General features: G+C 39.9%; 1 protein-coding gene across 1 annotated transcript in view; it reads left to right on the top strand.

Moving 5' to 3' along the window:
* The window catches only part of ARL6IP6 (ADP ribosylation factor like GTPase 6 interacting protein 6), a 35,061-nt gene extending 19,364 nt beyond the window's left edge, over positions 1-15,697 (top strand). The window contains exon 4 of the mRNA XM_056117680.1: positions 14,869-15,697. Coding sequence (XP_055973655.1) covers positions 14,869-14,962 — 94 coding nt within the window. The 3' untranslated portion in view covers positions 14,963-15,697. The remainder of the gene's footprint in view (positions 1-14,868) is intronic.
* The last annotated feature ends 761 nt before the right edge of the window (positions 15,698-16,458 follow it).

Below are 16,458 nucleotides of genomic sequence, written 5' to 3'. Positions count from 1 at the left end.
CACCACCAGTGTCCCCAATATCCTTCCTTCAATCCCCTCCACCCCTAGCTTGCCTGTATAGCAAGCACTTTCTCTCTCTCTCTCTCTCTCTCTCTCTCTCTCTCTCTCTCTCCCCCCCCCCCCCCCCGCCTTCCATCCCCCCTCCCCCCCTGCCTCTTGGGCATTATGTTTGTAGTATAGATACTGAGAGCCCATCATATTTACTCCTTTAACCAATTTTAGTACACAGCTCCCATCCAGAATGTTCACTTCCAACTATCACTGTCATAGTGGTCGCTTCAATATCCAAACCGCCGTCTCCCCCTGCACTTATGCAGGCTTCCGTGGCCCAATCCCCATGGCCTTTTTTTCAACTGTCCTTGGGTATTTGTCTCCTACTCCAGTGTTTTTTTGTTTTTTGTTTTGTTTTGTTTTGCTTTTTAGGTCACACCCGGTTGATGCTCTGGTGTTATTTCTGTCTCTGCACTCAGGAATTTCTCCTGGTGGTGCTCGGGGGACCATATGGGATGCCAGAGATTAAACTCGACTCTGCTGCATGCAAGACAACCACCCTACCCTCTGTACTATCCCTCCGGCCCCACTCTGTTTTTTTTATATCCCACTAATGAGTGCAATCACTCTATGTCTGTCCCTCTCTCTCCCTCTCCTTCGGACTCTTTTCACTAAACATGATACTCTCCATATCCATTCATTTATAAGTGAATTTCATAATTTCATTTTTTTCTAACAGCTGCATAATATTCCACTGTGTAGATGTAATACATTTTCTTTAGCCAGTTGTCTGTTCTCAGACACTTGTTTCCAGATTCTGGCTCTTGTGAATAGTGCTGCAATGAACATAGAAGTGCAGATGACATTTCTGCTGTTTTTCTTTTTTTTTTTTGGCTTTTTGGGTAGCACCTGGCGATACACAGGGGTTACTCCTGGCAGTGCTTGGGAGACTATATGGGATGCTGGGAATCGAACCTGGGTCGGCTGCGTGCAAGGCAAACACCCTACCTGCTGTGCTATCTCTCCAGCCCCTGTTTTTATTTTTCTTAGGTAAAGGTAAAGGTAAAGGTCCTCCCGTTGATCGTCGATTTGCTCGAGTGGGCCCAGTAACGTCTCCATTGGAGACGTTGTTACTGTGTCTGGCATATCGAATACTCTCGGTAGCTTGCAGGGCTCTCCGAGAGGGGCGGAGGAATCGAACTCGGGTCGGCCATGTTGGCCGCTTGTAAGGCAAACGCCCTACCCGCTGTGCTATCGCTTATTTTTCTTAAGATCAGATTTTTTTCTTAAGATCGGCATTTTTAAATTTTTATAAAGTTGTTCTTAAGATCAATATTTTAAAATTTTTATAAAGTTGTTCACGATGATTTATTACGTTCAGTGTTCCAACACCAATCCCACCACCATTATTTCCAATTTTCTCAACAACCACCCAAGCCTGCCCCTATATAATAAATTATATAGTCCCTATATAATTCATTTTATATTGCTTATTATGAATAATTCCCTATAAATGATCAAAAAAGATTTCCTTAGAGGTGTTTGAAGATTGTTGTATCCTACCCTGGAGCCATTAAGCCCTTGTATTACAAAACATGTTGGTACAGGTTAAGCCTTATATATTAATATGTATTTGAGATTGGTTACCTTCTACTTTACATCCCGTCCAATGTGGTATACTACCCCTACTATATCGATGGTGTAGAGTTTGAGATGTTGCTCTGGGAATTCTAAAATTCTGAACGGGGTGACACAGTTGGAGTTAAATTTTTAACTGGATGGTGTCTTTGAGGTCTAGAAGCTAGTTGATCTCTTTGGAGATTTATTTATGAGTCTCTGGATCATGGATGATTAATGAGCTTATATGGAGAGGCAGTTCATGGGTATGACTGCCAGGGAATGAAGCACAGGGATATGAGGCAAGGTAGCCTCTCCCCAATTCCGTGAGTGCCTGGGAATTTCAGTCATAAAGCCCCCTTACCTGAGTTTTTCAACAGATTCATTCCTGGATGATTCTTGTTCTGAGCTAGTGGAGTCAATCCGTGAGCATGACAGCGATTTGAGTGTAGAGGTTTTTGGCTACAGGAGCTTGTTTGGGTGGGTAGTGGGCTCACCTGTCCCCTCCAAGGTGCCCCTCATGACTCAGCCTGGCTGGGAGATTGAGGAGGTGGGGGGAGGGAGAGTGAATGGAGGATTTCTGCAGCTTGTAAGATCAGTTTTGGCTTGGTTTGGTGTCATGTCCAGCTATACTCAAGGCTTATTCCTAACTGGTACTTCGGGATCACTTTTCTGTTGTTATTTTGACTTTTGCACCACACCCTGCATTAGAGCCAGGAGTAAGCCATGCTTAGGGCTCAGGGGTCACTTCTCAGGGGCTTAGGAGACTATCTATATGTAGTGCTATGACTATATATGGTGTCTAGATTGGTTGCATGCAAGGCAGGCACCTTACTCGTACTTTTGCTCTGGCCTTTCAGAGATCACTCTTGACAGTGTTTGGAGGACCCAATGCTGTGCTCTGGGGTCTGTTGCATGCAAGGCAAGTGACCTGTACCCTCTCTCCAGCCCAAATGTTCTTTACTTTTATCTTTAGTCAGGCATTAAGTAAAACCAGGTCTAGTTTATTTGTTTAAAATAGTCTTTGTGCTATCCTCTGCAGATTTAAGTATCTGATTTTATCTTATTTTCATTTGAGGGGGATCAGCTTTGGGGGCCACACTCTGATGCTCAGGGACTATTCCTAGATCTGTGCTCAGGAGGGAACCCTGGTGTTGCTCTGGAGGGCATAGGTGGTGCAGGGAACTCAAACTTGGGTTCTTGGGATGCCTTAGCCCCTCCAGCCTCACTTCTCTCTAGCCCAGTTGTTTTACTTTTAAGACAATATTATATAATTGTGGTGGGGGAGGTCACGGGAAATGAAAATATATTTACTATTGCTGTCAACAGTTGTGTTTCCTTAGGAATAAATAACTCAAGGGAAGAAAACAAACCCCTTAATTGTTGTTTAGTAAATGTTTAGGAGAAATATTTTGTGAAATCAGCAGTTTGGATCAGTAATTCATTAAAACAGATTAACTTAGAAATAAACTCCTTATGTTTTCTTTTTCCTTACTTTTAAGTTTATATAGATAATATCTTTGGGACAGGGCTTGGGGGGAATGGGGACCTCCCAAGTGGGACTGAAGAAGAGCAGGAACTCTTCCCAGTGATTCTTGGCTAATCAGCTCAGCCGTCTAGTGCAGAGTCTGAGTTTGCAGTACTAGGGATTACCCAAGTTAGCAACACAATTCTGGGGATATCCAGGGATACCCCAGCCATGCTCAGGGAGCCTGGTGGTGCTCCAGGGACTGAACCAGGATCTACAAGGGCTTCACCTTACCCCTTACTATCTCTGGCCTCACATAATATCTTAGTCCCATGAACTAGATGGCATTCGCTAACAACCAGAACTTACTGCTTATTCTGGAGTCAGGGAGTCCAATCAGGGTATTAACAGCTGGTTCTTTGAAGGCCAAGATTGTTTTGGGTTGTAAGTGGCCTTCTTGTAGCTTTACAAAGCAGAGATGAAGTTGTCTAGTGACTCCACTGTTCTCATTTGTGAGGGCTCTACTGTCACTTCACAAGATCCTAATTATCTTTCCAAAGTACTTAAAATAAGACTTTGACATGAATGTATATGGTGTGTTGTGTGTATGGTGAAGGATCAACATGTTCTGCCTAAAACAGAGCTTTAAAGCTTAGAAACTTTTTCTTTATATTAAACAGAAGACCTTTAAAGAAATAAGAAGAAAAGAATTTGCATGGTATATTTTCAGACATAAATAATTGACGCTAAAGGGTGTATCTTGGGGGGAGGGTGGTGCCAAGGATTAAACTTGAAACTTTTAAACAGAAAAATTTTGCAGGGAATAGGGCACACCTGCCAGTGCTCAGGACTTCCTCCTAACTCTGGCTCAAGGATCACTTCTAGGGCTCCAGGGTTCCAGTGTCATATTGGGAATCAAACCTGGTTTGGCTGCATGCAAGGCAAGCAGCCTACCTGCTGGAGCCCCAAACAAGTAACTTTTTCCTAAGTTTAGGACACATTGCTACAAATAGTGTCAGCATTTATGGTTTTGATGAACAATTATTGCACCTCACCACCTCAATTTGCCTAAGACCCTTCAACCACTGACCTTAGGTTACTTCTAGTTTACCTCTTCCTTCTCCATCTCGATTCAGGGTCTGCTAATCTTGGTCTGTCATCCTTTGGTGCTATTTTTTCCTTTGTTTTCTTTCTACATATACCACAGATGAGTGAGGGCTGGTATTTCATAATACCCTCCAGTTTATCTAAGTTGCCACAAACTGCAAGATTTCATCTTAACTGCATCGAATTCCATTGTGCAACAAACCACTTCTTTATGTAGTCATCTGTTCTTGGGCATTTGAATTACTTCCTTATTGTAGCTGTTGTATTAAGCTCTACAGTGAACATAGGTGTTTATGTATATCCTGTCATATGAATTCCAGTGATTTGCAGCTCTTTCTCTTGTTTTTTTCCATTAAATATCTTAAGTTCTCCCCATTTTTTAAAGTCTATTTGATTGTGTTATTTACCCTGTCTTAGAGGTCAGTGATTTAATGTTCCGCTTCTTCCATTCTGCCATTGAGTTTTGCTACCATACTCTTCAGCTCTGTCATTTCTGTTTGAATGAATTCTTTAATTTTTTTCATCAATCTTGCCTTGATTTTATTGACTCTTCAAGTGATTTCCTTGTTGCTCTGAAGTCATTCTTGGGCCAGGTAAAATGTTCTGATTGTATTTGAAGACGTTCCTGGTCTTCTATCCCCATCTGCTGATGCAGCTGAGTTTTTCATTTTTTCATTCTTGCTTATGATTTGTAGGAACCAAGGGTGGAGCTCCAAGTTTTAGATTGGTTTGAGCAGTGTACCTTGTGCTCCCATTTGAAATATCAGACTAGTGCCTGTGGATACTGATCTCTGGCAGCCTCGAAAACCTGGTTAGGATTTCTTAAATGCTTGCAAGGTCAAACAGTCCCCTCTGGCTCTGATTGGTGTGGTCTTGGATGGCAGCATGAGATGGCAACACCAGTACCCTGTGCCTGCTGTAGTACCAGGGTCTTGACCTGAATTCTGGCCCAGAGTTGTAGTTTTTAGTCTCTTGCCATTGTGCTAATGCAGTCCGAAGGACTCAGACACTTAGATAGGTGACTAGAGATAGTGGTCAGATGAACCCAATCATAGCTATTCAGCAAGTTGATCTTTATAGCTACAAGGAGGGACTTTTACGTTTGCCAAGACCATCAGTCTGGTGGCAGCTGTTCTGTACTGCAGGCTAGGGTGGGGCTCACCCCTGGGATGTCTGCTGCTTGCTGGGATGGCACATCCCAGCTCCCTCTGCGGAAGAGCTTCCTAGCTGCAAACTGTGTGTCAGTCAGTTCTCAGTTTCTTTTTGCGGGCGGGGGTGGGGGAGTCTACACCCATTAGTGCTCAGGCTTACTCCTGGCAGGGCTCAGGATAGAGCCTAGGTTGACTGTGCAGGCCTTACCTACTGTACCATCTCTGCAGCCCCCCAGCCTCTTTCTGACAGGGTGAGTACAGGCACAAAGCCAAACCTTTTGGAATCCTTTAGTGCATGTTGGCCTTTGGCTGAGAGATGGAGTTTTGCGTGCAGGTTTTTGCCCAGCTTCCTTTGTTTCTGAGTTGCCTGCAAGGTGGAGCGGGGAGGGAGCCTGCTGGGGCAGGCCCAGAATGTGAACCAGCCTCAGCGGGTGGTTCCTGGGCTCTGCTGCCCCACTGGGTGGTGCCCACACCTGGAATCTCTTCTTCCAGTCAAGACCAGGTGTCCTCACACCTTTTGTTGGGTTTAACAAGTCTCAAGACTGTCCTGATTTTCAGTCAAAAACTGAAATCTTTGACAAGCTAAGCACTCGGGGCAGACCTGTCAGGTGGGGTTCGGTCCGGGTCACATCTGCTCAGACAGCCCTGCCAGGCGTGGCTCTCTTCTGTTTAAGTGGCTGCAGCAGTGATTTGGATTGGACTCCACCAGCCCTGAGTTTTGTGGAGGCCAATACCTAAAAACTTAGTAAGCGTGTGGTGGGATTGATGTTCTTTAAACCCTTTGCTTTCAGCACCTCCCTGCCCTGGATTGGTATTTCCAGTTTCTGGATTTGCTGATCCCTCTTCTCTTTCAGTCTCCGCTCTCTCTCCTCACCCAGGGGAAGCAGGCCTTACCTCTGCACTTGTCCACTGCCATTGAATTGATTCTTGGTGCCGTGATGACTGGTGTCTCTAATGAATTTTCACAGCAGTACCCCTTGACCCATGTATACTCCATTCAGTTTTTACATGTAGTTCTGTGTTGATGTCACGGGAACACTCAGAACTGTTTCTTTCTCTTTCATCTTGGACCTGCCCCTCAATTTCAGTCACACGGGGAACTTTTGTTGTTGCTGTTCCTTTGGGGTTTTTGTTTTTGGTTTTTGGTTTTGGAGAGGTCATACCCAGCTGTGCTCAGGACTTCCTCCTGGTGATAGTCCTTCTGGGAACCATATTGGTGCTGGGGTGGAAGACAAGTTAAGACAAGTTAAGTGCCTTCAGTGCCTTACCTCTTGAACTAGCTCTCCAGCCCCAGCCTCCAAAAGGAGTTTTTGGAGGGCTTGAGTTGGTTTTGTTGTTGTTGTTGTTGTTGTTGTTGTTGCAGATTTGGGGGTCACACCCAGCAGCACTCAGAGCTAACTCCTGGCTCTGCTTAGGAAATCACTCCTCATGGAACTCAGGGGGGCAGATGGAATAGCTGGGTTTCAGAGTAATTGGGGTAGAACCCGGATCAGCCGTGTGCAAAGCAAAGTGTCCTTGTCTGCTGTATAGGCCTAGTCTCCAAGAGGAATTTATTTTTTGAAAGGATGCATAAAAATTCTCTCCAGTGCCCAGAAGAAATTTTTTTAGAGAATGGTTGTCATGCTGACCTTTACAAATATTGCTGATTTTAAAGATATACTGCAATAAATAAACAAATAAAGATATACCGCAGTGTATTTACCGGGCTGGAGCGATAGCACAGCGGATTGGGTGTTTGTCTTCCATGCAGCCGACCTGGGTTCGATTCTTCTGCCCCTCTTGGAGAGCCCCGGCAAGCTACCAAGAGTATCTTGCCCGCACAGCAAAGCCTGGCAAGCTACCCATGATGTATTCGATATGCCAAAAACAGCAACAACAAGTGTCACAATTTGTTGTGAGACCTTACTGGTGCCCAGTGGAGCAAATCCGATGAACAACTGGAGTACAGTGCTACCGTGCTAACTGCAGTGTTACATATACAAACTTCCCTGTGAAAGCACGTACTTTCTTTGAAGAGTTGAGTAAGTAATACTTGGAAAAATTTTTAGTTTCTGAAAACCTGTTCAGTATTAAAGAACAGGATACAGAGGCAACATTACATTTGTTTGCCTTACCAGCTCAGCACCTTCTTCTGAATCTTTAGTTTACATAATCAGTTTTTTTCAGTTCATAATTATCTGCTTTAAATATAGTTCCTAGGAGCTAACATTCTTAAGTATGTTCATCACTGTGTATTTTGGAGATGGTGCTTTTGAGAGAGCCCGGACCTCAAAGAATCTTGGAACTCTCTCTAAGCAGGACTGGTGGCAGTACCAGAACTTATATTTAAGTTCCCCCAAGATATGTGCGATGTGCCCTAAAATTTCACTTTTCTAAACAAATACATCTTTTAAACTAATATTCTAACATTCTAATAATATTTTAGGATTGTTAATGTTTACTATTAAAGATGATGAGAGAATTTAGTCATCTTAGGTGTGTATAGACTTCCTACTCGTTTTTTCTTTAATAAAGGAAGAAACTGAATTCTAGAACTCTTACCTGCACAAAGCCAAACAGTAACAGCTAGCACCCGACGCTATCTTTTTTTGTTTTTGTTTCCCATGCTGCCTGCGCTAACCCTTGCATTTATGAAATGAACCAAAAGGAGAAATTTTTGTAGTTTATATGATAATATATTGTTGTTGTTAACAGGCTGTTTGAGCTCTTGGCTTTTAGCAGTTTTTGCCCACATAATATTGTCAAATGCAATCAAAATCTTTTCTTGATGTCTTGATTCCTTTGACCAGCGTTTGCGCTGTTACTGTTTCTTGTGCACAAGCTCCCTCTAGTGGTGGATTTGTGTTATTACTCAATTTGTTGTTCCTTAACATGCTAAAAATAAACCACTTGATTATAATAGAACCCATTTAGGAAGGAAATGTTACTTTCTAGTCTAGAAATAGACTTAGTGGATAAATAATGTAAATTATGCATCTAGCTAAAAGTGCAGTGTAGAAGGCTATTTTTAATTAGCAGTCAATATTTAGTAACTTGATAAGAAAAATTGTGAAAGAAGTCAAAAGTCAGAGGCCAGTGCTCTTTTTAAAAGTTACGTAAAGGTAAAGGCCCTCCCGTTGATCGTCGATTTGCTCGAGCGGGCCCAGTAACGTCTCCATTGGAGACTTTGTTGTTACTGTGTCTGGCATATCGGATACTCTCGGTAGCTTGCCGGGCTCTCCGAGAGGGGCGGAGGAATCGAACTCGGGTCGGCCATGTTGGCCGCTTGTAAGGCGAACGCCCTACTGAAATAGGTACTCTATAAATTGTGTTAACTTGGAATAAGTGTTTATTATTTGGATCAAAGTTCAGGTTTATGACTTAACTCCTATGACCTTCAAGCCAAGGCATTGTCTTTGTAGGCTTAGGACTATTTTACACTGTATGTACCAGAGAGACCTGTTTCCAGTGAGGACAAATCAGTGCTTGTATAAGTGGACTAGCCTTGTTATAGAAATAAAGTACCGTTTATTTAAGGTAAATAAAAGTAAATTTAAGGTCATAAAAATTTCTGGTGAATTGGATTATTGAATCATTATTTCAGTAATCTAAAACTTGAATTACATGTTGAGAAACTGATTTTAAATCATTTTTGTCCTATTGAAAAACAGAAATAGCATGTCTTGAGCCTGGTGTGTAGCTTGGTTATTGAGTGCCTGCTATGCATGAGTGATGCCTCAGGTTTGGGTTTCTTGTACCTTTCATACTGCAAGATGCTTCTAAGAATACTCATCCTTTCGGGTGATAAAAGAAAAAGGGCCCAGCACTGATTGCTTCTTCTTTTAACAGAAGTATAGAGTTTGCCTTAGCCTCTAGTCCCTAGAGTCTAGCGTCTTCACTGCTTTTAACCTAATATTAGCCAGATTCTTGTTGTTGTTGTTGTTGTTTTGATGGGGCTCAGGTAACTGTATGCAGTACCTGAGATCAAACCTGCATTGGCAGTGTACAAAGAAACATATTTCCCACTTTACTCCCTCCCATTACCCAGTCTTTAGAGATGGCAAAAAGAAGCTGATCTTGAACTAATATGATGCTTAGTTGGCAAAGGCATATTCTAGGTATATAAGAAATGACTCTCTGGCCCTTTGGGGAATACTGATCACATACCACCTTCTTATCTGTGCAGTTTTCTAGTCACAAATGGTATTTGATAAATATCAAAGCACTGTATTTAAAACATACATATTTTCTATTTTAATTTCATTTTAATTTCAGCATAGCCTTGTTTCATTATTGGTCTCTAATTGTATTGCCTTACAATGCTATTTGGAATCTGCAAAGTGAATTAGAAGTGAGAAATGGAAATTATTTTCTTTTTTAGTAAGTTTCAGTAACTTTACAAATTAAAAGCACATGATCTGATACTGTCTTGCATGTAAAGTGTTCTGGATGTTGCATGTATCAAGTGCTGAAATATTTAAATTTCCAAAGACATTTGTGTGTTTATATGTACTACTTTTTATTGTTGTAGGAAGAAGTAAACAGTATTATATGTAACATAAATTTCCTGAAAAGTTAAGAATTTAGGATTGGCATACTAGTACTTATTTTCTGTTCAGCACTGTTTATCTTGTTATTTAAGGACTCTGTAACTTATTCTTGACATCGAGAACGTTAATTCTTGGGGATTAAGAGTAGTAATAGTAATACAAAACTTCACCCTGGAGTTCTGGGCTTACTGTGCACTTGGATCACTTCTGGAGTGTCTCAGAAGGACCACATGGCATTCTGGAGTGTCTCAAAAGGACCAGATGGCATTCTGGGGATCGAACCTGGTTCACCCACTGTGCTATCCCTCTAATCCGAGATTATGGATTCTCAATGTGGGCAGTATCTTATACTACTGCCTTAGAAGTCAAGAAAAGTGAATGATTGGGTATTTTAATGAGAAGTTTCCATTCCAGGCACACTAGATTCCACATTGAATACAATAAATTGACTGTACAACTCTTTAACAGATTTTGGAGTGCTGTCTTTTTGTCAAATCAGGTTCTTTATTGCCATGAACTAATGAGACAGATGTCAGATGGCTAATTACAGGAAAGAAAGACTATGGACAAAAGAGATAGATGCAGAACTTGGCTTTGATATTGATGTATCGTGACATTTCATTATCTTGGGACTGTTTGGACCATCATTCGCTGTGCTGTCACTAATAAATATATTGATGCACTGCACTATAGCTTTTCGAAGTGAAGGGAAAAAATATACGCATGCCTTAAAGATACACTCTGTTACTGTTCTGAGTATAAATTGATGTAACAATTCCATCAAAAATCATCTTAAATACTCTTGGCATTTTTGCTTTCATAAAGCAATATTGTTTGTGGTTTTTGCTTTGCACCTTTCATTATGGCTTTTGCTTGTGCTAATTTGCTGTGTTCTGTGGACTGCTTAAAAGGCACAGGTGTGCATACAGCAAAGCTGGTAGGAAGTACCTGAGAGAGACGTATATGCCAATTTTAGGCTTGGAACCCTTTTAGTTTTAACTGCCTTTATAAATGATGAGAGAAAGCCTTGTATATCAGAAAGAGCTTATAAATCAGAAGGAGGCAGCTTCCAAATCCACACTATCTCCTTAATATCGCACTAATATTATTTGAGCAAGCCAGAGACTTTGAGCCTTAATTTCCTCTTCAGTAAAATGGGATACAAGTAATGATATCTGCCCTTGTGGTCTTCACATTTAGCTTAATAATTAAAGATACAGGCAGTTCAGATGATGAAGTAGGTGGGGTCCCAGTACTCTTCTTTTTCCTTTTTTCATAATCGAGCTTTTTCAAACTGAATGTCTGGTCGTTATTTACCACTGACTGCCAGTGATCTTTCCTTGGATAATTGTTACTTATCTTGATATTTCATTCTTCCTATTCTTCATTTCATGCATTCTATTCTTTTTAACATTTCTATTTTTTTTAATTTGGATGCTCTTTTTAATTAAATAGTACTTACTGTAGATGGCAGTGGTTTTCAAACTTTATCCCAAACATCATGTCAGTTCTTTTCTTTAAAACTTAAAAATTGATTTATGAAATCAGAAATCTTAGGAATATGATTTTGTTCTGTTGATCCTAACTTCCTAGTGATTAAAGACTGTCTAATCACAATAGAACCCAACACAGATATCCTCAGGCACTCTTCTACCTGGCACTGGTAGATAAAGTTAAAGAGATCTTGAAAAACTATTTTTATGATATAGAAGAGGCGTCTGGGCCAGCAAAATTGGCTTTATAACTAGGAAAGGAAATGTGAGGCTGAGAAAAAGTTTCTTTCTAATGAGGAATTTTTTTTTTTTTTTTGTAAAGGAGATGAAGACTCTTTGGGCACACTCAGCCAGTGCTGCACTCAGAGATCACCTCTGGTGGGCTCAGGGAACCATGTGGGGTGCCAAATATTGACTCTTAGGTCCTCTGGAACAAGACAAATGCCTTACCCACTGTTCTGTATCTCTGGCCCCTGAGGAAATTACTTAAAGTTTAACATTTCTTGTTGTGTAAAGTGATGAATCAGCTAGCTCCATTGAAATAGTGAACACTTTATTAACTGATAGTTATTCCTAAAGTAAATAATTATTACAGAACTATTGGGGCAGTGGAACAACTGATGAAAATACTCACTATCAACTCATATGTAATTTTTGTTTGTTTGGAGGGCACACCAGGCAGTGCAAGGGGTAACTCCTGTCTCTGCACTCAAGGATCACTTCTCACACACTAGGGGGCCATATGGGCTGCCAGGGATTGAACCTGAGTCAGCCAAGTGCAAATGCAAGCACCTATCCTGTGTACTGCCTTTTGGGCTCATATGTATTTTTAATGAGATACTTCAGTTAAACTTGAAATCTATAGATTTATACTTTTCCCTCATATTTTAAATACTCTAAATGTTCATGCATGTTTTGACCAGATATCATGAAACCTTGAAGTCAGTACAGTCATATTCTCAGATGACTTTATTTTTATTTTTTAATATTTTTAATTGAATATCCATGAGATAGACCATTACAACACTGTTCATGATTGGGTTTCAGTCATAGTATGATCCAACACCCATCCCTCCCTCCCATCAGTGTACAGTTTCCCACCACCATTGCCCCCCTTTTCTCTCCCACCATCCCCCAACCCCCCATCCCCCACCCCCAGCTTCCCTCTGTTTTTGTGCATTATGGTTTGCAATACAGGTGCTAAGAGGTCATCTTGCTTGTTTGGGGCATTCAGATGGAGTAGATTTTTAACTGGGTGGCAGCTTTGGGGTGTGGATGTGACTGCTGAGGCTTCCAGAAGCACAGGGAGCTGGAGGGCAGTAGCCCATCCCAACCCCGAGAAAGCCTGGAGATTTCAGTCACAAGACCTGCATACCCAAATTTTCAACAGGTTAATACTCAGTGAGACCGCCATCCATGTCCTGAGGCGATGGAGTCTGGCCAGGGGCATGGTAGCAGTTTTGGATTGGAGCAAGCGGCTGCTGGGGGCTCTGCTTAGGCAGGCACCAGGCTAACTTGCCCCCCTCTGATTTACCCTGGTCTGCTCAGCCTTGCATGGATCTGAGATTAACTGTGGCTTTTGATCTCTCTCAAGATTTATTTATGGGTCTCTGAAGCAAGGCTAAAAAACCAACGTGCACAGCTGAGCCTGAGATGGTTTGTGGGTGTGGCTCCCACATGCCTAACTTTTGGCTGTTTAATTTCTCAGGAAATTTGGTTCTAGTTGTTGGGGTCTGGACAGAGTCACAGCGGCAGTTTGAGGGTACCAGGAAGCCTGAAGACACCATGTTGCTCATGCACTGGCCCCATGAGTGTAGGTTGACCTACATGGCGGCACCATACCCCTGTCAGATGACTTTATACTTAAGTTGCATTTTCTAGTTTTAAGGACTCTTTAGGACAGGATTATTATTTGAAAGTTTTCATATTTGCAGAATACTTACTATGAACAACACAGGATTTAATTTTTAAATTATTTTTTAGAAGCAACAGAGATTTATTATATTTCTCTTGTCTTGGCACACACACTTCACACAGTGGGTGGGGGGTGGGGGTGGGGGTGGGGGTGGGGAGTGGAAGGGTGGCTCTGCCCAACACAGGATCTTAGAACTTTGGGAGTGAAGGCCTGCTAAGTCTCTCTGTCTCTCACCTCTGTCTCTTGTCTCTCGTCTCTGCCTCTTGTCTCTTGTCTCTCTCTGTCACTCTCTGCCTCTCTTCCCCCACCCCTACTTCCCACTTCCTCTCTCTCACCTCTCTCTTGTTTGGCTTTTGAGTCACACCCAGCAATGCTCAGGGGTTACTCCTGACTCTGCATTTAAGAATTACTCCTGGTGGTGCTCAGGGGACCATATGGGATGACAGGGATTGAATCTGGGATGGCTTCATGCAAGACAAATGCTCTACCCACTGTACTATCACTCTGGCTTCCAAAGTCTTACTTTAAATAATCCTAAAATGAGTAATGATAACAGACTGTAGAATATGCCTCTAGATTTGTTTTAAAAATCTGTACACATGGCAAATGTTGTAAGTTTACCAAATTAATCATTTTTATATTCTTTATTAATCTTCATTTAATAAAATTTTGTAACTACATATGTATGTAGAGTGTGTGTGAGTGTGTGTGTGTCTGTTTGTGTGTGTGTTTGTGTGTGTGTGAGTCTACTGTGGGCCTTGCAATGTTGGGAACCACCAGGACAACACCTGCCTATACTCACATTTACTGAGGTGTATTGGTAGAGTAATTAGGATATGTATGTATGTAACTTGTGTATCCATCTATAATGAACAAATATAAAGAAGAAATTGTGATGTGATATATGTGTGTATTTGTGTATTAGAATATTATTTAGCCATAACAAAAACAAGGTTTTGCCATTTGCATCTACAATGATGGACTTTGAAGTATGATATTGTAAAATAAATCAGTGAAAGGCAAATACCATATTTTGTTTCTTATATGTGTAGTCTTTAACTTTAAAAAAGCCCATGAAAAGCAGAAAAACAGTATTTTTTTTCAGAAGTTACAAACTTTGGCTATAAAACAAATGTCATGGGAATGAATTGTGCAGCGTGGTGACTATAGTTAAATAGACTGGCTGGTATATTTGAGAGTTGCCAAGAGTAAATTTTTATAATTCTTTATAATGGAAAACAGATTGTAATTATGGCAAAGGATGTTAACTAGTTTTACTGTGATCATTTAAAAAATAACATAAAAATAATGAGTTTTATGTTACATGTTACATATATAATTAAAAGTATAGGATTAAACTACTAGAGTTTTACTGTAGTAGTAAAACTGAGAATGTATTTGATAACTAACAGAATTTTTGACATAAACTCTCTGTTCCTAATTCTGTAGGCAACCAATATTCCTTTTTAAAACTTACATATTGATGTGTAAAATATTTGGAAGTGTATATCTAAGGTTTCAAGCATTGTGATGAAAACTGATGGTGTTGTTATTGCATTACAAGTTACATTTTCTTATTTTATTTCCACACCTTCAGGAAACTGACTGGACATTCTTTCCACATGGGCTATAGCATGGCAATATTGAATGGTATTGTTGCTGCTCTTACTGTAGCATGGTGTCTCATGTAAATCCACACTGAAGCAAAGTCATGATCACTTCCTAACAGTAGAGAAGAATATCACTGCCTACTCGAAGATCAGAAAATCCTGCAGTTCATTGGCTGGTATTATATATGTCATGTCATCGTTATTGAGGGTTTTATATAAGCATTGTTCTAAACCGAAGCATTGGAAAGATCTGAACGTTAAATTTCAAGGAATCTGAAAAGTGTAAAATGTTTACCTCATCTTTTTTACTTGTGTTTGTCTAGATATGTTGTAAAAAATATTTTAATGAAAATCAAACTTGAAAACATGAATACAGGACAATGCCGACTTTCCATTGTGTATGCTACATTTTTTGCTAATAAATGCCATTACACTTAAGTGAGATAGAAATATTTCTTATTTATTCATTGTATTCAAAAAACAAACAATGCCTGCTACATTTTATAGAAACTACTTTTCTGGTCAGAATGTTTAGTTTTTGATATTCATATAATCAACAGAAGGTGCATTTATATATATTAATGGGACATAGTTCCATGTTTTTACATATTTTCCTACTACATTGAGTTTTATATTCCTACAGTTAAATCTAGATAAACATGATTGTTTTGCAGACCTAATACCATTGTATTTTGGTGTTTTTTAAAAAACACATTGTAATAAATAAAAATTAAGTGAACTTATTTTTAACAAAAAAAAATGGCTGCATTGGGCAAATTATTTAACCATTAAAATTTTGTGAAATTTGAAACTTCACTATTTGTTTCCATGGTTCCAAATATTTATCTTGATGTATATGGTTACTGTAACAGAACTTATGTTATTTTTGTCTTCCAATAAATATAAACTTGAAATTTTTATATTTAGAAATGCTTGAACTATTTTTTAAACTTTAAAGAAAATTTCTGATGGTGTGTAGACAAAATTTTATGTAGTTTCCTAATTTTCCTGTTTAAATGTTTTTCAGTTATGCTTTTTTTGTTTTTATAACAGTTGTTCTCTAATTGCCTATTTCAAAAGTCACCTAAATTTTAGAAAGATAAACTATTTAAAATGCTGTTTTTCCAAGCCATTCAAAATCTTTTGTTAGAAAATTTTGTATAGCAAAAATGTTTATCCAGAATAAATGGGGATTATATATATGTACAGTGTGTTCATTTGTAAACTGCTAGTGAGTAAATGTCTTAATGAAGTTTCTAAAAGTCTTAACATTTTACTATATTTTTGTTTCACTTTGTTTTGTTTTGAGGCCACACCCAGTGGTGCTCAGGGCTTACTCTTTTTTTTTCTTTTTTTTTCCTCTTATAAAGTAGTTCACAATATTTGATTATATTTAATATTCAAACACCAATCCCACAACCATTACACCTTCCCATCACTATATTTCAGATGTTCCCATCCCAAACTCCAACCCCTGCCCCAAAGGAGAACTGAAATAATTTATTTTGTATTGTTTGTTATGAAAAACCACTGAAAATGCTCCAGAAAAGTTTCCTTAGAGGAAACAGTGTGAAGAT

Source organism: Sorex fumeus, unplaced genomic scaffold, assembly GCF_029834395.1.
Source record: "Sorex fumeus unplaced genomic scaffold, SorFum_2.1 ptg000035l, whole genome shotgun sequence".
Lineage (NCBI taxonomy): Eukaryota > Metazoa > Chordata > Mammalia > Eulipotyphla > Soricidae > Sorex > Sorex fumeus.
The sequence above is the reverse complement of the archived record's forward strand: the minus strand, read 5'-3'. Positions and strand labels throughout refer to the sequence as shown.